Source organism: Oreochromis niloticus, linkage group LG2, assembly GCF_001858045.2.
Source record: "Oreochromis niloticus isolate F11D_XX linkage group LG2, O_niloticus_UMD_NMBU, whole genome shotgun sequence".
NCBI classification, from domain to species: domain Eukaryota; kingdom Metazoa; phylum Chordata; class Actinopteri; order Cichliformes; family Cichlidae; genus Oreochromis; species Oreochromis niloticus.
In genome coordinates, this window is record NC_031966.2 from 12,986,521 (window position 1) to 13,014,336 (window position 27,816).

General features: G+C 37.7%; 1 protein-coding gene across 1 annotated transcript; it reads right to left on the reverse strand.

The window, feature by feature from the left end:
- Nucleotides 1-61: 61 nt before the first annotated feature.
- Nucleotides 62-27,481, reverse strand: glrbb (glycine receptor, beta b). The gene is given in 11 exon segments (XM_019364052.2): nucleotides 62-1,180; nucleotides 4,204-4,496; nucleotides 7,638-7,790; nucleotides 10,803-10,943; nucleotides 11,454-11,536; nucleotides 14,513-14,739; nucleotides 19,839-19,877; nucleotides 19,879-19,907; nucleotides 21,446-21,552; nucleotides 24,471-24,599; nucleotides 27,076-27,481. Coding segments are annotated over 10 exon segments (1,491 nt in total). The 5' UTR covers nucleotides 24,593-24,599; nucleotides 27,076-27,481; the 3' UTR covers nucleotides 62-883.
- Between the last annotated feature and the right edge of the window lie 335 nt (nucleotides 27,482-27,816).

A 27,816-nucleotide genomic window follows, 5' to 3' on the forward strand; every position in this document is an offset into this window, starting at 1 on the left:
AAATTTAAAAAAGGTAAAGAATATGAGTATTTGCAGCATAGCAATTAATGAAAAACAGTTCTCGATTTAAATCTTTGTTTAATTTAATCACATTAAATGGTGAAAAGTTGCTTATTCATTTATTTTCTTTGCTTGTGTATTTCACAAACATATGGTCCCAGTTCAGTAGTGACCCATTTACACACAATAAAAGTGTCAAATATTACATTTTCTGGAGGAGTGGCAGTGTCACATGGCCGTCTGAGCAGGAATAGGAGTGTTTCACATCCACATATCTTCTCAAGAGCAAATCAAAATAATATTAAATAAATGTACTAAATATATATTCTATATATATATATTTATACTTTGTTTTCATATACATGCATTATTTTAACATGCAAGGTAATTATAATGTTGCACGTTGCATTGAAGCTTAAATAAAACGCTTTAACTTATTAAACTTGCGAGCATACTCCCACTGGGCAATTGCAAAAATTAATCAAACAAATAAATGAATAAATCGATAAGCATCATCAATCGATCTGCGCGTCTACAGTTTATTTCTTAATCAGTCTTTGTGGATTTGTTTGCATCAGATCAGTTGCTTTATCTGCTATCCTGTATTAACCTCTTAAGTACTACAAAAACAAACAAAGCTTTTTTTAACTATTCATTTTAGGAAAGATAAGAAAAACTGATTTGGAATCATTTTTATACACAAATGATCACAATGTGTGTGTGTTTTTTAAGATAAATATAACAATTATAGTAATATATAATGATTCTCAAAAATCATTTTGTATGGGTAGGTTTCACATTTCTTTAAAAGTTCACTTTAATAATTAAGAAACTTGTGACGGTGTGGGGGGGTGGTCGATAATACAAGATCATTTGAAGATAATCACAAATATATAGACCAGTAAATCACATTAAAGAAGAGGAAGGAGAAAGGGAAGAGAGCTCTCGCGTACAGGTCAATTCTTTTGGCAGCAGATGGGATGACCGGCTTTGGCGGAGGAGGTTTCTTGTTGTTCTTTGCTTGGGATTTGCCGAGACCAGAACCAGTATCGATGGGCTTCCCGTAGCAGTCAAAGTTTGACAGTTCAAAGTCCCGTGGGAGTGAACCCACAATGCTGAAATCATTGGTCCTCAGGTCTGATTTAGAGGTGCACACCTTCTTGCAGCGGGTCTCAGCCACCTGGGTTCAAGACAAAAGCACACACAGACACAGACCGACTTGATTATTGAATTCTTCATCATTTCTCTCTAAAAATACATTTATCTGTGTGAAACATCTGAGCCATGATAAGATTAGAGTAATATTCCGAAAGAGCTACGGGCAGCCCCTAAGGCAGAGTAGCCACAGCAAAGTGGTTCAAAACTGGTTGAGTGAGCAACAGACTGACTTTGCAATCCATAAAGGCTTGTAGCTTTATCAGTGGCCCCAAGATTATTCCACCTGTACAGCAAGTTCTTCAGTGAATTTAAGACTTTAAACCAATGAAACCATACCTCTACTGCATTATTCTGCACTGTAGTTTATTGTAGCTTAGTAAAAATTAAATAAGGATGGTTAGCTGCAAAGTTCACACTGGAACACTATTCCCATGTTGACCAAAGTTAAGTTATTAGAGCAGACAGAACTCATCTGCTACTTTAGTTTAAGTTCTGCACATCTTTCCTCATGCCTGTCACTAACCTCTTGCTGCACAATCAGTCGTTCTCTACTTGTTTAGTAGCTGCCAAAAGTGTTTTCTATTACATCCAGTCACTTGAGCCAAAAACATGCTCCACCAGGAAACCCAGAGTCCTGCCATTTATGTGGATGTTATTTCGACACTGAAGCACGGCTGCAAGTCAAGCACACCCCAAGTGGAAGTGGCCTTTCCCAGCGAACAATGCACAGGAGCAGTTTTAATGGAGCTGATAAGATATACCAGCACATTATATCTGCTTCATTTGTCATGAAATAATGAAGGAATGGGCCTGTTCTGGCCACAAAACTGCTTATTAGTAAGTTGTCCAATTACTTTTGAGCCCTAAAAACAGGAGACTATGTATAAAAATGTCTGTAATTCCTAAAGATTTGATCCAAATTTGTTGTAAAACCCCCTGAATTAAAGCCAAAAGTCTGCACTTCAATCACATGTGAATTGCTTGATTTAAAATCCACTGTGGTGACATATAGAAACAGAACTGCAAAAATGTGTCTTTGTCCAACAAATTATGAAGGTAAGTGTACCTAACCACATCACATAAGACATAAGAGTAATTTCTGATATACAAATACAGACACATGCAATTTTCTGCAAGTTGGAATGTATATTTATCAGACTAAGACTGCATGAGGCAGGTGTGAATCTTCCCATTTTTTACAACTAAAACTTTTGCCATCACCTCTGTACTTTGTATAGATACCTTTCTTGCGAACCAAGCAGCACAACACAGCATACAGAAACATTTTTGACTGTGCCGTTTTTAAACCTCTTATTATGGCAAAAGCTAACTGAATGCCACACTTGCTCTGACTACTCTTTGACACATAACAAAGTGTTCTGTTTCTTTACAGTAGCGATGATGTCACATCTATTCTGTATGGAGGTTTTTCTCCAAACTGAAAGGAGCATTGAAATGAGGCTATGCAAGATAGCTGGACTCAATTGAAAACAGACTACACTTTGAAAATGTTGTAAAAGAGCTGTTTGATCTTGAAACTTGGATAGAACTCTGAAGCTAAATCAAAGCTACTGCTATTTTAAGAGGAAAAAATATCTTTGGAGCCAAAACTAGACTTGCTTTGTTTTATAAAATTTTGCCTAATATGGCTGTTCTCTCATCTAGGTTCTTGTGACTCCTCTACAGCCTCTACATGTTATCACAACCCGTGCTTACACAAAACAGTCTGCAGGAGGACTTAAGTTAATGTCATCCAAAAAAAATCCCTTTCATCGACTTCCCTGAAGGCCTGCGGGGTGAACAGGATCTAATCAGACTAAGGATGCTTATTCACTGAAGTCATTAAGCTCATTAAAGCTTCATTATTTTGATTTGGTTTTGACAAGAAAACCTATTAAACCTCAATGGAATAATGTAATCCTCTCAGACCAAATGTGGTTCGGACTAACATAGACTCAGAGGTAAATTAATTTCAATTAGGGCATACAATCGGAAGACCCATGCAACATCCTGCGTGTGCATGTAAGTGTCAGACTTGAGCCCTGACCAAGGTGTGTGTTTGTGTATGTCAGACACAATGCCAATTATTAATGACTGGATTTCCCTTTTCTCAGTACCTTAATATTCCTATCAGATGCTGGATCTGGTTGTTGATGTGGTTTGGGAGTTACATTAAATCAAAAAAACTATACACAGGCATCCAAACACTCAACAGTCACTCAACAACAAAAATGCACCATCGTTAAAATGATTTGGTGATTAACTGGAGCATCAAAACCCAAAGAGGTCATTATGGATATCATCATTATTGATTACACAAGCGTCTGTGCTCTCATTAAGCAAAATGCAACTGAAATCAAGTCACACATAACATAAATACCCTCAATGTTATCTTGATGGATGATGCAAATATTTATGCCTAATGTTTGAGTGCTTATTTAGGGTTTCAGGCAATTTAAAGATGTTTTGGTTTATGCCTCCATGTCCAAATATTCTTTAGCAAAAACTAAATAGATATAAATGGATAAAGAACAAAATCAGAGGTTTTAAACGCCTTTCAATGGGGAATTTTAAGCTTTTGATATGTCAAAAAATAGCTTTTTTTCTATTTGCATTTGAAGAGAAAGGGTTTTGCGTTTTGGCACCGGAGTTTCTGTGTTCCAAACACAGGTATATAGTTTTAAGCCTAATGTGGCCACGCATATACCAACTGCCCTCTTTCTTTTGAAAGATTTTTGGCAATTTGAATTGTTTTTTTATATGAAAAGCGTATAGACTGACAAGAAATGGTGACATTTACGCATATGCAAAGTTGAAACTCTGAAGAAGTAAAAGCTGTTGATGATCATGATAAAAGATCTAAACTGGACTGCAAAAAGTGGATTCCACTAGTTTGAGCACCATATGCAAAGCATGTGTCCTCTGGTGCATTTTCATTTAAATTGCTCCTGTTATACTGCATGCAAACTCTAGTAAGAAGGCTACTTAGAGGTGACTTACAGATTTAAACACACATACTCAAATTGTCAAACCAACTATACTGACATGCAAGGTGCTGACGTGAAGCGGTGTCCCTCCGGTTCCATTGACCGTGTTGTTCCGGGCAGCAGGGCTCTTTCCTGCAGCCTTCTCTTTGGATGCTATCTTTGCCTTCTCTGCCTCAATGCGTTTTGGGCTGTTGAGCATCACTTGAACCACGGCATACTCCACCAGCGAGGCGAAACCAAACAGCAGGCAAGCAATGAGCCAGATGTCGATAGCCTTGACGTAGGATACTTTAGGCAGCTCTGAGGCCAAGGAGGTACACTCAGAGGACAAAGAGAGCACTGAGAGGATGCCTGTATGGAGAGTTATAACAAGAGACCTTGTCAGTCATCATAGTCAGATGAGGTATTTTTTTGTTTTTGGTTTGTTTTTTTATATTGAGATATATGTGTACATTTTAGTCCCCGTGAAAACAGCTAGCAATCAAAACAAAAACTTCCTCCCTGTATAGCAAAAATATTTATTTTTCACAGCGATAAAGCATTTGATTAACTTACTGCTGAGGAGGGAAAACTGATACGTTTCATCTTTAATGAATAAAAAATAAAAAATTTATTTAGTAATACACTAATCTGCACAAAAGCTTTTATAAATTGCAAAGAGTTACCTCATTTATTAGGAAATCTCCAAGAGCTCAAAGAGCCTTTAATGAAAGAGTATTTTTAAATCATTTTTATCGTTAATAGCCAATAGGATTACAGGTTACAGATTCCTTTGCAAAGCACCAAAGCATTCTTACAGGATACAGCAGAAATAATTACAGCCAGCCTTTAGAGGGTGTTCTAAGAACTGACAAAGAGCTTTGCACACTTTTTTTCAAATAATAGTTCTGCTTCAGGGACATAATAAAACATATAAATGGTTACTAGGTTTTGCCTCCAGGCCTCATATTGGTCACTCATCAACAAAACGTTCATACTGGGTTCAGGATTTCTAAACAAATTGCTTCTTTCTCACTGGAATAAACTTTAATTACAGAATTGTGGAAGCCCACCTATTAACAACGAACAGAGAGAAATATGAAAGTGGCAATATTGGTGTCTTGTTCATCAGTAAAAAAACACTTGGGCTTTATATGAGAATGAAAAACAGGAACAACATACTGTACAGAAAATTTCTGTTGTGTCACAGCACACCAAGTTATATTGTTACATCTGTTCACACTCCCTATGCGGCAAGAATACATGCTGTTTAAACATAAAAACACACACCTCAGTTCAATGAGCACATGGACACATACAGTATATCCACATGTACACTAACACTCACACACACACACACACACACACACGGCACAGAGCTATAAATGAGAGTATTCCCACACCTGGGTGCTAACTGACCTGGACTGATCCCATTTAGAGAGAAGTCAGGGGAGGCTTCCAGGAGGAGTTGGAGTGATGATGGAATGAAAGTGGTGATAAACAACTGGGGGGAGGATGGAAAAAAGGAAGCACTGGAAGACTGAAGTGGGATAACAATGGATTATCTTATCTGTGCAGCCCTGAACACACACACACAGAGGTGCCAGTGTGACACTGGATGTGGGTGACACTGACATATTACACACAGGTTGAATTATGAAGGAGGAGGGGGACAAGCAAAGTGGAAAGATTTTTTCTCAAGCCAGCACAAGATCTACAAATACTCTGTCAATTCTGAAAAGTGTAGTGTTTGTAAAGTGTAGTATAAACATTTACAGCATATGAAGGAAAGATAATGCATAAACATCTATAAGACATAGGCAAATATAACATCTATACCATGATATGTAACCTTGCTGAGGCATTTTTCGAATTAATCTGAACACATAAGGGTGTGCCAAAACTTTTATATTTTGTACATGTAACACATACTTGAAATATGTCTGCTGTACAAATAATTGTTAGTTCACTACATTCACTCATTAGACAGTAGTAGCGTCTTTATCTGAGTATTTTTAGATTCAGGACTTGAATTTCAAGTTGTAACATCAACCAGAGACGGCCTTCCCAACCAAATTACTTATTCAGCTATTTCATTAAACTGAATGTGAAAAATCACAGTGGAGCCTGTGATTTGGAGCATTTGAGTGGTTAATTTATCACTGTTATGTATTGTACCATACCACATCAGAAGTCAAATTGAGCTACAATTTGACCAGGTTAGTTAATCAGTTCCAGGCGTCACATGTTTTGAGGACATCCATTAAGTAGAGACACAAGACATAAGGGCATGTACAGGGCATGACAAAGAAATTTAAAAACATGGTAAACTATAAAGATGCTATGAAAAGAGTGTGTTTTAGCTGAGGAAACGTATGAAAACGACTGTTTAAAAGAACTGACAACTTCATATTAGCCAGTGGTGCCAGCCTGTGTTTAGAGTATATTAACCTAGTTCCTTTTTCCAACATAGAGGCCTAAGTGAAAGACAAATTGTGTCAACAATCAGTGTTATAAAAAGGGGGTCACTAGATATTGCTCATCTGGGTCCTGTGATTTATGCAGTACATATACAAACACACACTATAATCTAAGTACTACCAGTACCAAACCATCCTTGTCACCCCCCTTAGGGCTCGTTCTAACACTCTGGTAATCTACCTGAAACTCCTTCAGGCTTGATGCAACGTGTGCTTCTTTAATTTGGAAAAAAAAACAGCACCTGTGTGCTTCAGCACACTCCTTCATTACTTTGTTTAATAGGGATCAGGTGTGCCTTGTTGGGCAGCTCAAGTAGCTTCTGCATTCCCACTGTCTCCGTAACACTTTATTGATTGCAAGGAATAAAATAAGAATTTCAGTGAAAGACAAGAGCCTGGACTTGCCTCCAGTAACAATAAGCTAAAATCTACCAAAAGGCATTTTATCAGTGGATGTTTATGGGAATCAGCTTCTTGTCTAAATGGGAAAATTAGCTTGAGTGGATGAATGTTTTAGAGTTTAAACATAATAGCAAAGAGAAACCAAAGTTGGGCATAAACCAACTGACTAACCAGCAAAGGGGGCAGTTATTGCACTTAAACATGGGTTTAAGCTCTCAGCTCTGATTCATGTGTATTTAGTTTACACTGGACAAGGGTTCTTGCTTCATGGGTCCCATCTGTCAATTACAGCGATACTCAGTGATTTGTCACATACAGAAAAACGATGGCTTTAACACCAACCTCGACAGACAAGTCCTTCGTGGTGTCAAAGTGATGGATGAGGTCAGTGATCCATACAAACATCCAAATACTTTAGAGTGGTTTCTATTTATTTACTATAGCCTTTTGCCCGATAGAAATCCTTTTAGACAGTAGTTTTAATGTCTAAATTCTCCAATAAAAAAATCCACTCTCACCCATCACTCTTTTTGATCTAATTATGCACTTATCCCTGGATGGAAGCACAAGAAATATTTCACAGATAATGTGTACTGATAAAGATCGGTGAAAATTATCAAGTAATCCATACCCAAAGGAACCCTGGCAGCACTTGCATCAGGGTTAATCCAAAAGGAAAGCCATGAAAGGACTACGATGAGCAACGTAGGGGCATAAACACCCATCATGTAGAAGCCAACCTGTCGCCTTAGGGTGAAGATAACCTCTACACAAGTGTAGTACCCTGCATGACAATGGAAACAATGGTCACATATCAAAACATGATTTCATCAAAACATAGCTAAGGTAGTTAAGTAGGCATGTGCTTGATGGCACTGGCAGTGCCGTCATGCACATGATTTATGTGTCCCAATTCAGAGAAATGGCACTATATGAAGCCCATGCTCCACATTTTCCTCGAAAGTATAATTTATTAGAGGCAATAGCTAGCAGTAGATTCAAGATCAACAAGAAAAAATCGAATGTTACATATTGGTAGAAATGTGGTCTTCAGAGCAACCAGTCCCTTAACTGAAAAAGAGCAGGTGAGAGAACTGGCACTTCACTGAACGGTCTATAAAAGCCACATTAGGCATTAGGAGGTAAGGTAAGTTCTTTATGCACTCTACCTCGTCCTTTGGCCAAAGAGAAAAGCAAACTGCAGTCGTGTGTATCATTTGTCATGGAGAAAGCAGAAAGAGAAGACAACAGCCAATAGGCCTAAGGACTTTAATATCATTTCAAATAACTTTGTTAAAGCTGAGACCTATTTGAGCAGTCAAGGCCGCACATCAGAAAATACTGCTTCCTACTGTGAATGTGCCAAATGTGTAGGATGTCCGAACCTGCCCCAAATCCTATGAGTTATTACTGTTAGAAATGGCACTTCCATTTTCTCTTTTTTTAAGTGATTTTGCTTGAAAGTACTGTATACATTCCTACTAATAACTTATCTGTTTTTCAATCACTCATTCCTGTTGGCGTTAAAGCCATCATTAGTAAGCCAGAGGAATAAGAATCCATAAGATTCAGACCTTTTCCAGGAGCCTTTTGTTTCTGAATATGGAGCCTAGTTAGTCGGTCTAATGGGATGGTAGAGTGGGTGGGCTGAAGTAATATTTAACTAGCTCAGGGATCTCTGGAGCTTTTATACAGCATATAAGGGCCGCCTGTGTCGCCAAGCAGGCTTGAACCAGTCGTAGACAGAGGTGATCTTTGTGTCTGGCCAGGTAGCCATGGCAACCAGTTAAAAGCCTGACTCATCACCAGCAGTGTGCCTCCCCAAGTGTGAGAGCATTGAGGTCATACCAGCTCTGTTGGCTGATAGAGATTTTTCCATTTCATTGTGAATTCATTTTGTACTCACATAAGTCGGCATAAGTGTATACCACAGTACCATAACTTTTTTCTTTTTTGCATTTTACTTCTTTTATTACAGGATTAGTTGTTATTCTTAGTTCGGCTAGCAGCCTGGAAAAATGGCAACTTTTACAAGCTGTCTGCTACCCATAAGGTTTCTTCACTGGTATTTAGACACATTTAAAAAAAGAAGAAAACTCTTATCAACAATATTCAGTAAGGATCACATAATTGCATATAAGGGTACTGAGGCCTGTAATGCAATTCAATATTTAGGACCAAGAAGGATAACCCAGTAGGTGGTTCACTTCTGGCACTGGTACACTGTCATGATAACTGATGCTGCACACCTAATTTGCTAGCTTCAAACACAGTTCAAGACAGCAGATAAAAACGTAAAATCACCACCTGGGGACAAATCAGATTTTTAGAAATATGTTTTTTTCCTGCTGGCTGCAATTTCAAAACGATTTTATTATTTCATATTTATACAGTGACATAATTCTACAATAGATTTACACATACATAACATTTGCAAATAAGCCTACTTCTTTATTTTATTTTAGTTTCAGAGTAAGTTAACAGTTTTTTTTTACTTTTTTTCCTCAACCTTTTGTATTTTTAAATTCTTCTCATGACAAATGGGAACAAACAGATCTTATCCTGTCTAGTCCTTGTTGTACATTTGGCCATTTGATGATAACATCGGAAATTTTGGTAAAACACACTCAGAAAAATCTTGGTTAACTTCCTTAATAAACCACCACCGTGTGATTGTTTAAAATGATAGGCTGTAATGGACATAATGAAGCCAAATAATTAAAAGATATTCTTGGAAAACTGAATGTTACCACTGTTGTTTTTACTATACTCAGTGCACAACCTGTTAGCTACACCTTGCTAGTACTACATTCGCCCCACTTTGGCCTTTACAACTGCCTTAAATCTCCATAGCAGAGATTTCTCAAGGTCCTGTAAACATTCTTCAGAATTGCACAAACGGATGAGATCGTCATGGTAAAGTGGAAAATACATCCAGGACAGAAAAAGCTGCATTATGCTGGTCACACAACTACAGCTCTTTGCAAGAGTCTGCACGGACAGCATGCTAATGCTAAGCTAGCCAGACAGCATACTAAGAGAAGAGTCATTTGTGTCCTCATTAGAGCAGCGATTTGTGTTGGTGTGTTGGGCTCAGGGATCACATTCATATTAATAAATTAAAAACATTTCAATGTTTTTTTGTTTGTTTTTTCTGTCTTTACATTTTATTTAACCATGAGCGAAACCTTCACTGTGGTTTGTCTTTTTAAACTCTAAATTACTTTAAACTTGTCAACATTAGGTTTGACTACTGATAACAGATCATGAAATAGAAATAAAATGAATGAGAGGAGTTTGCACTGTGCCAACTCGAAGTCACTCCATGTTTCAAGTTGCAGCATGTGCTAATATTATTATTTTGTTTACTTTGAGGAGAGTCAGAGTAACCTTTCAGTCATGACTAAGTAAATTTGCAATATTTCTGAATTTGTCCTAAGTTATCTGATATATCTGTCTGCTCAGTGACTTTCAATGATTTTCGGTGGATATCCAAGAGGGACATAATCTACAGTTAATGGCAGACATATCCATATGAATATACTTTTAGGTTGAGGATAATTTTCTTTAAAAAAAAATTTATATTACTTAAAACAATGTCCATAGATAGACAGTCGGAATTTTAGCGCAGATGCCAGCGGAGAAAAAAAGTGATTTAGTAGTTCAATATACCCATTCAGACTTCTGCTGTACATTTTTACTGTCAGCTGAGCGTAACTACTTTCTTTCGACAGTCAAAACTTTTTAACTTCCTTATTAAAAAACACTTTATATTGTTTCATGATGAAGAAAGTACCTGTGCCTGCATAGTATTTGGTGCAGTTTCCATAAGTAATATCTTCTTGTCTGATATCAAACTGTGGCAGAGCAATAGCATCCATTTGCACAGGGTCTCCTGTCTGCCACATAAACTGCAGGTCATCTGTTGTATAACCAACTGGAAAACAGGAGGGCACAGATGCAGAGATACAAAAACAGTCAAACACACACATATATATATATACATATATATAGTTCAAGCCCACCGTTACCACCCTTGCAATGAACACAACATTTCAAAACATAACAAATGCATGAAGCCATCCAGAATATGATACATCTCAACAGTCAGGTTTGGCTTTACAGGGTAATGGCTTCAAGTTATGTTGCTTATTTAAGTCTAACCGCTTTGTAAACAAGATGCAGTAAACACAAGTCAAGCTCAATTAGCTATGAGACTCTCACGACAACCCTAAAATATGATGATTTATTCTACTGCACTAAGTGTTCACCACTGGAATTGGCTGCTAAACACAAGCAAAAAGCTCTCATTTACCCCAAAACCAACTACTTTACAAAAACAACAAACATATTCCCAACTCATAAATACTGAATGTCTAAAATATCAGCAAGCACATGTGTAGACTGATGAGATACTTTAAAGTGTTGTTAATTTAGAAAAACTTACAGCTTTCAAGCTGCATTTTACACTTCTGTGTGTCCATAGGGAATAAAGTCAGATCCAGTGGACAAGAAAGGGTGATGGACAACCTGTCGGAGGAAGAAGATTTTTATTTTTTTTTATTTATGGCCACTTTATTGTATTCATTGCATATATTATTGTATACACTTCACAAAATGAAACCCTAGATCACACTGGAGTCAAGGCTTTAACCCGAAAGGCTTTTTTTCTGAGTGATACATTAACATGGAATAAAATGGTAGATGCAAACATACAGACAATTCTCTTTGGAGATGACTAAAACCTAACAGCAATTCCTTTGAATATTAAGTCTATACATTCACATTTCTATTGGTTGTCCAGTTGTGTGTTACATGGGGGCCTGGAACCTATTCTACTTGTTGTAGGGTAAAAGGCAGGGTACGAATCTGTTTTTCACCAAATCTTGTGCATGTAAACAGTTTTATCTTTTGAGTTTCCAGTTTTACAGTCTTAATTAGTGAAAAAAGAGATTAAAATAAAGTAAAGAAGGACAGAAAACATTGACAAATATTTCCAGTATAGACTAAAATATATCAGAGTGAATTTGCAGTATTTCAGGGCATAGACACAAATGATCCATGATTAAATACATTGGCAGCACTACAGGTAATAGTTCTATGCAGCTGGGTCAAAAATTATTTAATGTGCTCAGTCTTATTTACAGATGTGCCCACAGCTTCATAATATAATTCTGCACTTTTATGTAGTCTAATATTGCGAACACTAAGCAGTCATTTGGTTACTATTAAGGTTGATGCTACATTAATTCAGTCTGAAATTATGCCAAATTAGCCAGCTTTTTGTTCAGGAGAGGTTGTTTTGCTCTAAATAGTAGCAAGAGGTGTCTCCTTTTTATTTGACATAAAGGCCATAGCAATGCCTAAAAAGAACAGTTAGTGTTTTGACATAATATGACAATCTTAATGCTCAATTGTTACTGTACCCAGAGGTATGGCCCTCAAGGCACACAAAACCAGGTAATAACTTAGAAGTGGTTGCTGATAACTGGCTGAAGTATTGATAAGCAGTTTTGGTTGCAAGCAGATTGCCATGATTCCCTGTAGTGTGGATGGAAGTGTAGTGAAACTGTGAAGAGTCCATTGCAAAATGGAAATAGAGACTATTCACAAAGTAAAATCCATCTTTTGAAATGTGTTGGTTTTCAATGGTAAAGCACAATTTTTATTTTGAAGGCCAATGTTCTCCGATTCCAGTTTCCACAGTTTTGCAAGTTTGCTACAGGGTGGTGAATTTGCAGATGAGGTGGTTTCTTCCATGGAAAACACAAGTGACCTTGATGATCTGCTGGTGAACAAAGCAGTCACAAAGGGCTATCTTCATTGCAACTGATTTCTCATAGCAACACCTAAGAACCACTTCCAAACCAGTTAAAGAACACACATTTCTTTCATAGCAAGCAGAGGTTGTCAGGGAATTGCCAGCCAGTCTCTAGGCTCTTGGGACTGAGGCCTAACATAGTTTACAAATTTCTAAATATTCCACTATGAAGCTGCCATAATGAAGTGATTACTTTTGAAGTCATGTAAGTGTTTACATTCTTTGTACTATGGCCAATAATAAACTCTAATAGCCTGAAATACATCTTAATGTATACTGTTTATAGAAAGCTAGATGCGAAGTAACACCATAACCTAATGATCCCTTTCAAATACAAGATTTAATAAGTCTGAAAATATCCAGCATATTGGACTCCTTTTGCTAGAAAGGCTGCTATGAAAAGGCTATGTCTTCAGTACGGCCTCTGAGCTCCAACAATTGAGTTGTGACTGACTTGCCTTCAAGATAGGCAGGGTAACGCTACGCTATCCTTTTTTAAAAATTAGTCTCTAGTTATCAAGGCAGGACACAAAACTGACTTTTAGTGCTTTTTAGATGTTCCTAATTAGTACTTAGGCACCAGCCACCGCTTAAGTGCAGTATAAAAGGATAACACTCAAACAACCAAATGAGCTCCAGTCTCAACAACTAGATAAGCGAAAACTAGACAGGAAATAAAGTTTGGTGTTCCTTCATTCCTTAACTGGAGTCAAATCATTTGAGTTGTTGTATGCTTGTCACCAAATATTTAGAAATGCAAAAAAACCCAACTGCAAGGTAGTTAGATGTATACTAAAAACAGAAAAAACAAATTTTATATTACTTTCACTAGCTGAGCCCATGTCCTCATTTTAGGTTTGACAGCGTTTTAGTAGATGAAGGTGAATGGCGTGGACGTGAATTGAGCTGCAGTTTGGGGAAGGCCACGAAAGGAACTGGTTGTGGCCCCTGGGCCTAGCAGATCCCCATGTACTAATTAGAAGTGAAGAAGTTAAAGAATTGAAAAGGGGAGGGAGGGTAGGGAACGTTAATGAGAATGAACAGCTTGCAGAACTGGGAGAACATATATAGATAAGAACCGGGAGGAGCATTTTTGAAGGCGTGGTCCCGCTCCTAAAATTCTGATACTTTATCTCCAGTTGTTTTAAACTGTAGGGATCACAGGGCTTGACCCCAGATCTAAGTCATAAAACAACCTCATAATTACTTGGCATAAAGATCAGCTAATATGGTAAAAGCATCAATACACTCTGTTTAAGCCATTTAGTAAAAAATATAGAATGCTATATCAATATCAAAAGCTATATGTTTTGGTATCATAAATCAAAGCTGGTATTGATAAAATATTAGTGAAGATCATTCCTAGACTGTATGAGATCTGTTTGCAGATAGAATCCTTTCTACTTAACTTAAAGTTCTGGAAACTACTTATGACATTTTTTTTTCATTAGTTTTAAAACTTGAAGATTCATGATTTATGGCCAAAACTAAAATTGAGTGGTATTGTCGAAAGGACTTTTAAATTAAACGGGATACTAAGTCATAGCAAAATTCACAGTAATGCTGCATTTTCCTGGATTATTGCATATCTGATGAAGTGACTATTTTCAATGAATCACATAAGACTGGACGACATTTCAAGTACACTGATTAAAAACAACTTAAATAAAAAGTAAATAAATTACCTCATACTGATTAGGACATCTCCATTACGGAAGATGAAGAGGAGAATGTTTTCTTGGGTAACATCATGAAAGTTGGCGCTCTTCTCATTAGCGAAGAACAGGTCGGGTTTCCAGAGACATTTGAACATCTTGGGATCAACAGTGAGAGAATCGGACTTGAAGTCGTCTGGCAGTTTCAGCCTGGGGTCATTCCAGCGCTGCCGCAAGAAGATGTTGACTCTGTAATCCTGTTAAGTGTAACACCAGGCGAGTACAAACACAGTTAATGTTACTTCCATGTAAACTCCACTGGACACAATTTGGGTGCTTTCACGGTAAACGATGCCCAAAGGAAAACTCTCTAAATGGAATAAAATAAAGCATATGCTAATCTTTCTGCTAACATTTTCTGAAGCTTTAAGGGGGATGGTACAAAAAGTGCATTTTCTGTGGGAATGAATGAGATGCTTTAAAGGGTAACAAAAACATTTCAAGCCTCCTAAATATGTTTGAATAATGAATAATAACATATAGATTACTTAAAGTGCAGAGTGACAGTTTACATCTGCAACGTAATGTCTTTAAAGCGGTCAACACACAAGAAACTGCACAGTCCAAGGGTCAAATGTTATCAACACAGCAACAGCAAGTACCTCATTAGTGCACATATTAGTAAAATGTCCACATTCTTGCTGGTGGGAAAGTATCACTGTGAGCTTTGGGACACATCTCTGTGCACACACTGATGGTGGGCCTCAAGCTGTTCTGGGAGCAGGTGAGCTATTAAGCTGAGGTTGAAGAGAGATGGTATGTCAAATAAAATGGCTAAAATATCAGCTTTGTGTGTGTTCAGTCTTGTGTAGGAAATACGCCTTAAACGTATACTCTCCCCTTCTATTCTTTTGTTTTTATTACCTTAAACTATATTATTATTGAAATTTTTGTTATTTGACATGGCAGCTTGCTTAAATCTAAAGTAAAGTCAATGAGAAACCATTAGAACATGAAATTTTTAATAACTCAATTTTAGCATATGTGCATCTACTGCTACCCTAATTTAAAACATGTTAGTATTTATTACAAGGGGAAAAAAACTGCCCATGGTCATTACACTTGCAATACATAAATGATGCAATGTCAAAATACAGCAGTTAAAATGACATAAATAGAATATACGTGTTTATAGACTACACAAATCTGCCAAGTTTGGGTCAATAGAAATTCTGATATGATTGTGACACATTGTTGTGTCACTCACTTCTCGCATGGTTTGGCACCTATATAGCTGGTGAACATAGATATTATTATTATTATTTCAGCCAGTGCAGAGATGTCAATTAATGCTAAGTAAAAACAGTTAAATTGTAGATTTTAAGGGTTATTTGTGTCTTTTATGTATCCCAAAACAAATTTTAACTTTACTGAGGAATTTCCTACTGTCGATCTATACACTCACTTGCCAAATCATTAGGTACATGTGTTCAATTGTCAATGTAAATATTTTATAAGCCAATCTAATGGCAGCAACTGAATGTAATCAGGCATGTAGATATGGTCAAATAATAAATCGAGCATCAGAGTGGAAAGAAGGGAGATTTAAGCGACTCTGAGCCTTTCTAGGTTGTTGTGGTGCCGGACAGGCTGCTGTGAGTATTTAAAAAACTGCTGGATTTGGATTCTCTCACACAACAATCTCTGGGGTTTACAGAGAACGGTCCAAAACATAGAAAATCTCAGATGAGCTGCAGTTCTCTGGGTGAAAATCCACTGTTGATGCCAGAGGTGAGAGGAGAATGAAACGGCTGATTTAACCTGATAGGAAGGCAAAAGTAACTCAACCACAACCAAAGTATGCAAAACAACATCACTGAATGCACATCATGTCAAACCTTGAAGCAAACAGATTACAACACCAGACAATCACACCAGGGGCCACACCTGTCAACTGAGAGCAGAAATCTGAGGCTAAAATTTGGAACAATGTTACCTAGTCTCTTAAGTCTTGATTTCTGCTTTGACATTCAGATGGCAGGGTCAGAATTTGGCACAAACAGTTAAGGAGTGGCCCATATGATGCATTATTTTCTTTTGAAAGGGGAAACTTGCAATCAAGCTGTTGATATCTTATTTTGGAGCAATAAGATGTCATTTCTATACAACCACATTTTAGACACCTGTGTCGAGATACAACATGAATAGTGTTCTAGTGGCTCTTCTCTGTCTGAGGGAGACACAGGCCAATTCCCACACCATTTCCTTCTCTAAAACCAGACAAGGAAATATATCTTCCTTCTGGCTCACAATCAAGGTGCCAGTACAACATTCGATTCCAGAGAGATTTAACACAAGAACTTGCTATAATCACTGAGGGAAACTAAAGCTAAGAAGCAGTGAAAACATATATAGTGACAATTTATTCCATCTCCAAAGAAAATTAGTCATTGTTTTCTAAAGATTATAATCATAATGTGAAAATAGGTATGTTAAATACAGTGAATGTGTTTGGTGGAGGGAGGTGTGAATAATGAAAGAAGGTTTCCTGAGATCAGATACCCCACAGAGTGAAAAATTGAGGGTAGAGGTGACCAGCTGTCTCTCCCTCCTTCTGCTAGATTTGTTTCAAACCTTCCTCACTTTCATTCAGTTTATGCCTAGTCTGGGTGTCCAGGGGGAAAAAGGAAGAAAGGAACAAGCTGCCATTTGAGAGTTGTGCATTTGTGCATGCCTTTTTCTCTTCCACTTAGTCTTTCTTGGATCTTGTTCTTGCTTTCTTGATCCTCTCTTTTTGTCTTTGCTGTTATGGTCTCTTTCTTCAGATTATTCCCACCATTTGCGGTCTTTATTATGCCTTTGCTTTTATCACACTTTGAACCTTCACACTTTTTAATTTTATTCCCGCTTCCTCTATCTTATTCTTTTTCACTACTCAATTTCCTCATCCCTGTCTTCCATTATCTGTCTTAATGATCTTTGGCCTCCTACTGTCTGATTTAATCTTCCTCCTCCCATCCATTTCACTTTACCTTTGTCTTTCTCTCTCTCTCTCTCTCTCTCTCTCTAACATGGTGTCTGTTTTTTACACTTTCCTTTACTGGTCAAAACTTTTTCCTCGAGGTCTTTGTTTTCCTCAGCTCTTTCTTCTTCATTACCCTTCTTCTTTGTTTGTTTCCTCCTGATGTGTTCATTTTCTTCCACCATCTTTGCATCCTGTGATTTGTAAGGATTTTCCACTTATCATCCTAAGTGGTCTATAATAGAGTGAAACTCTTGACTGGAGTATTTTATAAGCAAATACACACTACCTATCTGCTGCCAATTTTTTCCCCGTGTGGTAGATTTTCAAGCAGTGCCAACTCCAGGATATATTATCCAAGACTTTGTTCAGAGTGCCATGACTCATAAAAGTGAGCATGATGGAACACTTAACCCTGCTGAACACTGATCATTCTTGGACATTTGGTTGTTTGAATGGCAATACAGCAAGGTCCATAATTTGTTGTACAAAGACATTTGTGTATTTTAAATTTAACACTAAAAATGTGGTTGCCATGCAGACTTTAAACTTTAATTCAAGGGTTTTTTTACAAAAAACTGTTTAGGAATTAAAGACATTTTTACATAGTTCTCAAAAACTAATTGGAAAATTGAGTGACAAGCAGTTTAATGGTCATGTAAGGCCAGTTTCCTTGATATTTCGTGAAAAATGGAGCAACCAAATGAGAGACGTCAAGAAGATGAATAAGAAGGTCAGATTAGACTTTGCCAGAAATAAAAGAGCCTGCGCAGTTTTGACAAAACTTTTGGACAGATGAAACCAAGATTACGTGTTACCAGAATGATTGGAAGAGAAAAATATAGAGACGCAACAGCTTACGAGCCAAAGCATACCATATTACCTATCAAACATGGGGAAGGCAATTTTATAGCATTGGCATGTATGGCTGCCAGTGGAACCAGGCCAATAGGGTTTACTGATGATATGACTGCTGAGTGAGGTAGCAGGATGAATTTTGAAGTGTACAGCTCTATACTCTTTGCATAGATTTATTCAAATGCTGTGAAACATAGGGCAACCTCTCACAGTGCAAGCTAATCATGAGCCGAAGCACATCACAAAAGAAATGTAAGAATTTCTTAAGGCCAAGCAGTGAAATAATCTTGGATGGGTAAGTCAGTTCCACCATCTCAACCCAATAGAGATTGCTTTTCTGATATTTAATACAAAACTAAATGCAACATTTGGTGATGTCAGTGGGCCCTAGACTTCAAGGGAGTCATTGACTGTAAAGGGTTTTCATCAAAATATTCAAAACTAATCTTATATTTAAAATTATGTCAGTGTGTCCAATTAATTTTGAGCCTCTGATGGGTGGTTAGGTATAAAAATAGCTGTAATCCCTCAACAGTTAACGCAAAAAGTCTGTAAAAGCCCTTGAATTAAAGCTCAAAATCTGCACATAAATCACATGTTTGATTTTAAATTCACAGTGTTTGTGTACTGAGGCAAAGTTAAGAAAAATCAATAAACAAATAATGTCTCTTTGTCAAAAAAAAAATGATGGACCTAACTTTAGGTTCTGTAACTAAAATAGGATCAGTTATACAACATTAAATAAGAGGACATGGAGAAGGACACTGAAATGCATGTTGGCTGCCACACACATAAATACTGTATGGAGATTTGTCTGCTAAACTTCTGAAAGAAGGTCATATACATATTACATGTCTCAGCCTTAGAAAAACTATAAATTTTACATTTTCATTAATTAACTTTCCATTTGAGTAAAAATGTGATTGTACTTACATGGAAAAAAAAGTCAAATTTACCTCAAAAAAATGATTTATGAGGGACAATGTGACAAGTTATAATAACACTAAGTGGGAAGAAGGGTCATTTTTTGTACTAAAAACATCCTGGATTACTTTCTTTAAAACGCACATGCCAGAATAAAATAAAACTGTTGATTTAGGTAATTTGTGACATTACAATGTTGAATGATTGGATATATCACACCAGGTGAGCCAGACTTATTAGAAACTGGAAATTTCCATTTATTGCTTTCTAAGTGATCAAGAGTCAACCCAGCTTCGTCCTTGAGTTTAATCTAGTAATTAGTATTCAAACTGCATTTCCTGATCAGCAATTAAGCCGTCAGATAAATGAGGCATGCAAACCCCAGTCTTCATAATGATTCACAGCTAAATGATCTAATACCATCTAGAAAACATGCTCATGAATTCTCCCTAAAACGTGTTGGCCAAAGCAGTTTTCAGCCCTCATTCACTGCTTCTGATTGGCAGAAGTATTGATTACCAATACTGTCAAGCTGCAGCAACAAATCCTTACCATGGTTGTTTCTTGGATTGAGCCAAAGCTGTTGATGAAAAATGTTCACTCTATCCTCCACAGGAATTCCTGGATTTAGAAAGAGAAAGAAAATTGTAATTTTGAAAACTGTATTCACTGTGTCTAATAACTGCTTCGCCCACCTCTCAAAGCAAAGCAGTTATCAAGTATTGCACCTGCAGTTTACATTACATTTGTTCTGTAAATCCCTGTACATGCATTCCTAAACCATACATATTGTACCTAGTGATTTAATTGATTATCTTAATGGTCAGGATTTGTGAAAGGCCCAGCATTGCAAAGAAATAAAAATCCCTTCTCAAAATCATCCCATCTCCTTGCCAAGCTCATGCTCTAAACATTTACTGTATATTGGCACCGCTCCCCACTCAGCCTTTTGCATAAACTAATAAAAATTGTTGATGAATGCAGACTGCTCACCCTGCTTTGAATAAATTATTTCCTTTGAGCTGTTTACTTGAGGCTCACGAGTTTCACTGGATAAATTCTACCATGCAGGTCACAAAATTAATGCACAAGTTATGGCGTGTTATAGAGCTCACATCTTCTTTGCATTAATGCAACAAATCAAACATTAACATGAAGTAATATTCCAAGGTAATGCTGGTATTACGTTGAAATTCTCTATAGGGCCCATAAAAGCAGCTTGCCATGTTACAGCTTTGAGCAAAGTAATGCATAAGGCATAGTTTAGTTCTTAATTTGGGAGATTATGATGTGGATGCTAATGGATGAGGATTTCAGGTCACCCTGAAATCGAGAGCAGATGTTTGGCTGCTGGACCAGTCGCAGGGAGTGAGGGAGAACGCTAAGTCGGCTGACTACACATCAAACATTACGTCCCAGATACAGCTCCTGGTGCCAAGTGCCAGAGCAAGGAAACTACAGATCCACCTGAAGACTGGGGAGACGATCAGTCAGAAAAAGAGGCCACCAGCCACCTCTTTCTTATTTTCATGGCTGTTTCTGTGAGACTGAAGCATAGTACTCCCAGCAGTGTGATGTGTACAGTACACTATAAACACTGACGATGGATGTTTTTTGGGCTTTGAAAAATGAAAAATGAAAAAGAAATGACTGTACAAAGGTAACAGATGAGGCATGCTTTCACATCAAAATCAAATTTTTACTTGTGCATTGTATAAAAGAACCTTCTTTTTTGGATCAAGGTTGTGACAAATCAGGGATTGAATAAACATGTTCCAGCTGGTTTCTTTTGCTTGTTTGGTTGGTTGTTTTTTTTTTTTGTCTGTAAGCTTGCTTTAGCGATTTTGATTAATCTGATTCCTAACCTTAGACAGACTTTCGAAATATCGACTTGTTCTATGCACGAGTGTCTATTAAAATCTGTCCATGCAGCAGTATCTGCTAGAAGTCAACCCAGGCCTTCTGTAACTGTTTAAGCACAAGTTACATTTGCAAAGGAATGCATTTTGATTAATGCCTCCACATTCCTACTTCCAGCATTAAACTCCTAGAAGAAATCTGGAGGTACACATGCATGTGTTTCTTTAATTAGCATGACAGCACTGCAGCTAGAATGTAAAAAAAACGAGACAGAAACAGATAAAGAGCAGAAAACCTGCCTTTGAAGTTGGGCCTTATTCTGGGATCATAGCTGACCAGTAACCTGTTCAAGATGTTGCTGGTTGAATTTGCAGGGACCCGGGCCAGATCCTCAGATGACAGCTGTCTGCAAATAAAAAAGACAGAGAGAGAACTTGAGGCACGATTACATTAGCAGGTCAAATTCCTGGCAGATGAACAGACAAAGTGCACAGTGCACTCACTTCTACTCTGTATACTCTTTGATTAAACTATAACCTGGGAGAGCTACCAGTCTGGGATTAAATTGGCTTTTAAGATTTGGACCACCAAGGAACTGTTAGACTGAGACAATGTTTAGAAATGAAATGTGCTGCTATTATGGGATGTTTCCAGATTATGACTGAGGAAGTTGACAAGATCCCTTAGGCTAATGGAAGACTTTTCTCAACATGCTGAATTTTGAAATATTTGCAATGTTCATCATCTCACCACGTTTTCATACAAATAAAAGTTATTGAGCAGTAAACACAGGGCAGTTTAGGTTTAGTTTTTTATTTATCCATAAATAAAACATTTGGGTATGTGAAAAATTCTAAAGGATGCAAAAATATTTCATTTTAAAATCATTCAAGGGTTTGTTTTAAGATAAATGAGTGAAATGCTTGATCAAAACACATATCATACTATTTTTATAAAAACTGCACTAGTTCAATAAGCAAGCCAATAAGTAACCTACTAAAATGATTTTCCCCTGAATGAATCAATCTGCCGCACAGGTGACAAGTATAAATGACTTCTCAAGACAAATAATCTATTTTTGTGCTTTGTAGTTCTTTTTGTTTGAGTCTACTTTAAATGTTCCTATAAAAATGAAAAACACAACACCGTTTGATAAAATATCACCGCCATAACAGAGAGTAAAGACATTAACAACATGACAACAATCAGTCAAACATAATTTGTTTTCATGTGCTTGACTAATGAAAAATACAGTGGGACAGAGAGAAAAGGACGAGGAGGGGATCTGGCAAGAGAGAAAGGGGAAACAAAAATCCTCCTCCTGGGTGGCAATGAATGCTTCTGCCAAAGAATTCCCCCTTCTCAATACATATTATTATGTAAACCTTATCATGCACTGAGGATGGGCTAAAGTGCTACACAAGAATGCTGCGCAGTGTGTATATGTTCAGCGGTTCCCCTGATCAAAGTAAAACCCAATTCCCATCCACTAAACCGCTTTTTTTCCTCCTCTTTTTTTTAACAGACCTTCCTGACAATCTCAAGCACAAGAGCTAAACTGGAACCAAGTGGTTTAGTTGATCCGCAAAGGCATCTGCAGCATTAAACACAAAGCATGTCATACAGCTTCCACTTGCCAATTTTCTACATCAAACAGTTTATCCCTCATTTCAAGACTTCATTGTAGAGACATTTGTTACCATTTAAGGAAGAAGATAGCGCAGCTCTACATTACACATAACTCAGCACGCAGGACATAATTACGTTACATTCCTTTTGTGATCTACAGTATTTACTTCTATAGTTTAAACCATGACCTAAGAATCACCTATTGGCATGCACTGAAGAGGCAATGAGAACCTGAGATCTATTTATGTGTATGGTGGAGAGACTGGAAAGTAAGATCCATCAGGTGTAAAATAGACAAAGTCCGCCATGCTTCAGCTTCATGCTGAACTGACAACATTGGTCGGGGTTTTTCCTACAAAGAGTAATTGTTGTCCACCCCTAAGATGTTTTACACCCAAACAGAAAAAAAGCACTGTAATAGCCATTCATCCATTTTCTTAACTGCCTAGCCTAATTAGAGTCATTGAGGTGGGAGCACCTGGTGAAAATCCACACCGGCACAAGAGAACATTAAAACTCCTGTCCTGGCCAGCGGTTCAGGACAAAGCCAAACGGTAAGTAGAACTGCGTGCCGTGTTTCGTGAGAGATGACTTTTGTGTTATTTATGTTCATAGCGTGCGCTCGTATGTAGTGAAATCGCATGCTCGTGTTGATATGTGTTGGCATCTTCTTCCTTACGTAAAAAATCATATTACAAAGGTGCTATTCAATGCACCTTCGTGATATGATTTTTCAAACCTATGTTCCTAATTGTTCTGCTGTTAGGATAACAACCATTTTACTATCTGTACCCACATACTCATTTTAGGTTTGACAGTGTTTTTAGTAGATAAAGGCAGATGGCTTAAATATGAATTGAGATGCAGTATTCAGATAATTTATCTCCAATTTATTTACCAAATGGTCAGAAATATACTTCAGAACTAAAATAAATAAATGTAAGTTTGTGTTTTTAATAGATTTAATAGACTAACACTATAATATATGTATATAAAAAATGTTTAATGTGAGGTATAGCCTCCTCTACAAAGGACAGCAGTTCCCCATCTGTCTATTGGCTCCACAAGTGTCCGGATCTGCTGAGGAACTGCTCTCCATTCCTAGATGAGTTCACCATACATTTTGTAATGATCACTGGCCATGGCTGCCTCAGATGAACATGCTGACCAAGTCCTTCCTGACCATTTTCAGTGGAGAAAAATCAGATAAATGGTATCCAAGGAAGTCTCTGCATACGCTCCTGATCCAAAAAGTAGAGGCGGGCACTGTCCTGACAAACTGTGCCTGCCTCAGCACAGAGCATAAGAATCTCTGACTAGTCAAATTTCCACCAAGAACAGTTAGATCCGAAGACGCTCTCATGGACATGTAAGGCTGAAGAAACATCATTAGCAAGAGCACCCAGCCTTGGTCAACATCAGTCATGATAATGTTGATTGACTGAAACCAATCGAGTAGAACCAAATTCTACTCATAGAAAATGTTTAGGTTTTCTAAGAGATTAAAGTGATTTACTTAGAAATGGATTTAAAACAGAGATTGCAAACAAAACAAAACTTACTTCTTTATTCGACTTGTATACAAGAAAAACGTTTGCATTACTGTATATAGAGCCATCAAGCTAACATGTGTAGTCACTACGCCAGAGGCCAATATGACACAGCACGATGTTGTTTATTCCACACGGTACTTACGATGGACAGTAAACATGCTTCCCTTTCTTCTTTCCTTTCTTTGCTCCTTTTTCTTTGGCAAGTCCTCCGTCTAAGCAAAGAAAGAGAACTAGGAGAAAAATGGCAAAATTCCTCGTGCCCATTCTGAACCTGTGTAAAAGAAAAATAATAATAATAAAAATTGTGAATAAAATGAATGAATCAAATAAAAATGGAAGGACAAGAACAAACGAAGAAAGCTTTAAATGATTTCAAATTGTGAATCCATTTTTTTTTTTCATTCTACAAATTCAGCTGTTATTTGCATGTGACAGTTATTCTATGGCTTCCATGTTGGCTAGAGCTTAAAGCTTCAGAGCTTGTTGTTTCCTGAACACTGCAACTTTGCCCTTTACTCTTTTTAACATCATCAATTCATATTTACTCCAGATGCATGTCACATACAGTAAATGTCTGAAATACAGATGAATCAGTCTGACAAGGTTTAATAAAGCAGAGCAAGTTCAAGCATAAATTCAATCACTGAAGCATTGCACCTGAATAACAATGGTCATTGAGGACTCGTCAGCTGAATGTGACCTTTAAAGGATAGCTGAAATAAATATCGCCTACAATTTCCTTCAGTTTAGTCCAGAACTTACATAAAAAAGGCTCGATAGGACTTTTTTCCAAATGCATTTTTTAGATTTCAACAATCATGTTTAGATTTCTAACCCTTGGATTGATTTATGACCCACAGTCCCTGTTGGTCGGTCATTTCTTACAACATAATACTAAAGTGAAGGCAACTAACAGATAATATGGGCCTGTGTATTTACAGTAACAAAACTATACAAATGCACACTTACACAGAGAGCATTTTTGCATTTCTTGATAGAGGCCATTAATCACCTCACAACCACAGTACCTGTGTGATTCATTGTCCATCTAGAAGTGTTGCCCTTTCATTGCATTGGGACACTGAGACCAACAGCAAAGCAGCAACACCAGCTTACAAACACACACTCATCCAAACATATATCTTGTGTATTAACTGAGGCCGTCTAGACACAAACACTCTCTGTCTGTCTCTCTCTCCTTGTCTCACTGCCTTGACCCAGCAACTCCCTGTCTACTCCTTGCCTTCACATCGATCATCATCTTCCTCAACAGAAATCCTTTCCTGACTGCACTGAGTACAATGCCTTTTGGCTCCATGCAAACACTTTGCCCAAACGAAGACAACATTGGTTTATCAATTTGGAAAATTCCTGAAAACCAGAAGGCTGGATACTACTCGCCTGGCCAACATAATGTCAAAGCTAATCCACACGTCTCAGATGGCAACAGCTGGAGCAGTGTCAAATGTTGGACTTGGCAACCCAACCACATTTCTGAGAAACAATTTCTTATGCAACCTACAAATTCTCTATGCAATCTTCCCCGTTGCATTTCTGTAGGTGAAATCTCAGCTTCTTTCCACATTCTAGCTGAAAAGGAGAAGGATGAAGCAGAGGCAGGTATACAACTAGTATGCATTTCATTCACATCATTCTTGATAGTGCTGAACATTATCGCACTGGTTCATAATGTCTTCTTTTGAAGCGTGCAACTATACAACTTGAAGAGAGAAGTTAGTGATCTGCTTTTGTCAGAATGTATCTATTTTGGCATCTCTTTTGGCTCCCAGTCCCAAAGTGGAGCTCAGTGAAGCCAGTCGATATATAACTGTGTACATTCTCAATCAAAATGTAAAAAAACACACACAAAAAAACCCCCAATTAAGCGTCCACTCGACTGATATTAAAGCATAAATGTGAGTTCAGCTGAAACTATAACTCGACCTTGGCACTGTCTGACTCATCTGTGCGCCACCACTGAAGAACATTGCCCTAGCTCTGGTTTACTAGGGGCAAAGTTACAACGGCAGAGGCTTTGTCATGCAACGGCTGACAGTGACTCAAGCAGGCTACATGGTTTGCCCCTAGGTCATGGGATAATAAACAATTCCAGCCAATCTGCCAGTAGAGCAGAGCGTTGTTTTTAAGATTCTGGACATTAAACAAAACACTTAAAATTATTTCTGCTAGGAAGAGGGTTTACATTTAGGTAAATAAACGAATATTTATTTATTATATTAGTATTGATGATATAACAATCCAGCTATGTCATTTGGTGGAACTGAGATATATATATAAGTATAGGTCGTATTCCTGGTAATATCACCACTTAAAACTGGATTATTTGCTATGTTATTACTGCTCAATCCAATAATCCATGAGGAAAGGCCTCAGATGTATTCAACAAAATACTGACATGGAACCAAAGCAAAATAAATCCGCAGACTACCGGGGCTCTCACAACCTGTGGCTGCACGTCGCATTCGGTCTCTTTCTAACAAGAGAAAAGTAAGTAAGAGAGGCTGACACTCGCCCGAAGCCTGAGCATCAGAAGAGCAGAGGATACTGAGGTGAGCACAACATAGCAAGCAGCGACCACCATGACGGGGGTGGGTGGGGGGATGCAGGAAGAAGATGCCAACACATATGAACACGAGCATGCGATTTCACTACATACGAGCGCACGCTATGAACATAAATAACACAAAAGTCATCTCTCACGAAACACGGCACGCAGTTCTACTTACCGTTTGGCTTTGTCACCTGTCAATTCCTCAGAAATCTCGATCCAGTCAAGCTGACTGTGCAAATAGTGGTTAACAGAGCTTCCACGACCATTCGCTCCCTTTCGTTTCCATTCTGTTCCCGTCTTCCTGCACTGAAGCGATTTGTTCAATTGGTTTGAGGGGAAAAGTTACATCTCGGCAAATTGCCAATTTTTTTTTGTTTTGGTTTCCGAGCCCGCTTGTTGTTATTTTTGAATCAACGTGTATATGGATGCTGCCCTTTCGCCTCAGCTTGGGATGCCCAAGATGGAGGCTTGCGTGTACCTGTCATGCAACATGCGCAGTAGCGGCTGCACAGAACTGGAGAGCATCATTCCCATCAGCACCACGGACAGCCGCTCCCCGCCTCCACATCCACAGCCGCTGCTAAACGGAGACGTGACGGCAGGAAATAAAAGCTCTCTTTCACGCGATAGACGCAAACGCATCACTACTTATGGCTGGGACTGAGTGGTATTTAGCAGCAGATGGATGTAAAAAGAAAGCGTGTATTATGTCTATTTCCCATTTTCCCCCCAAAAAGCGTGTATTAGAAATTATGAATCCAATAAGATTCATACTTAAGCTTCTATTTATTATGTAGTAATAGATTGTTTGGTAAGCATGTGCCGTAGTAAGACCTAGACTATTTTAGAGATAAAAAGCTGACTGTATATATGGAAACGTGACTCATTAAATCAGTGACTAAGAAAATATAATAAT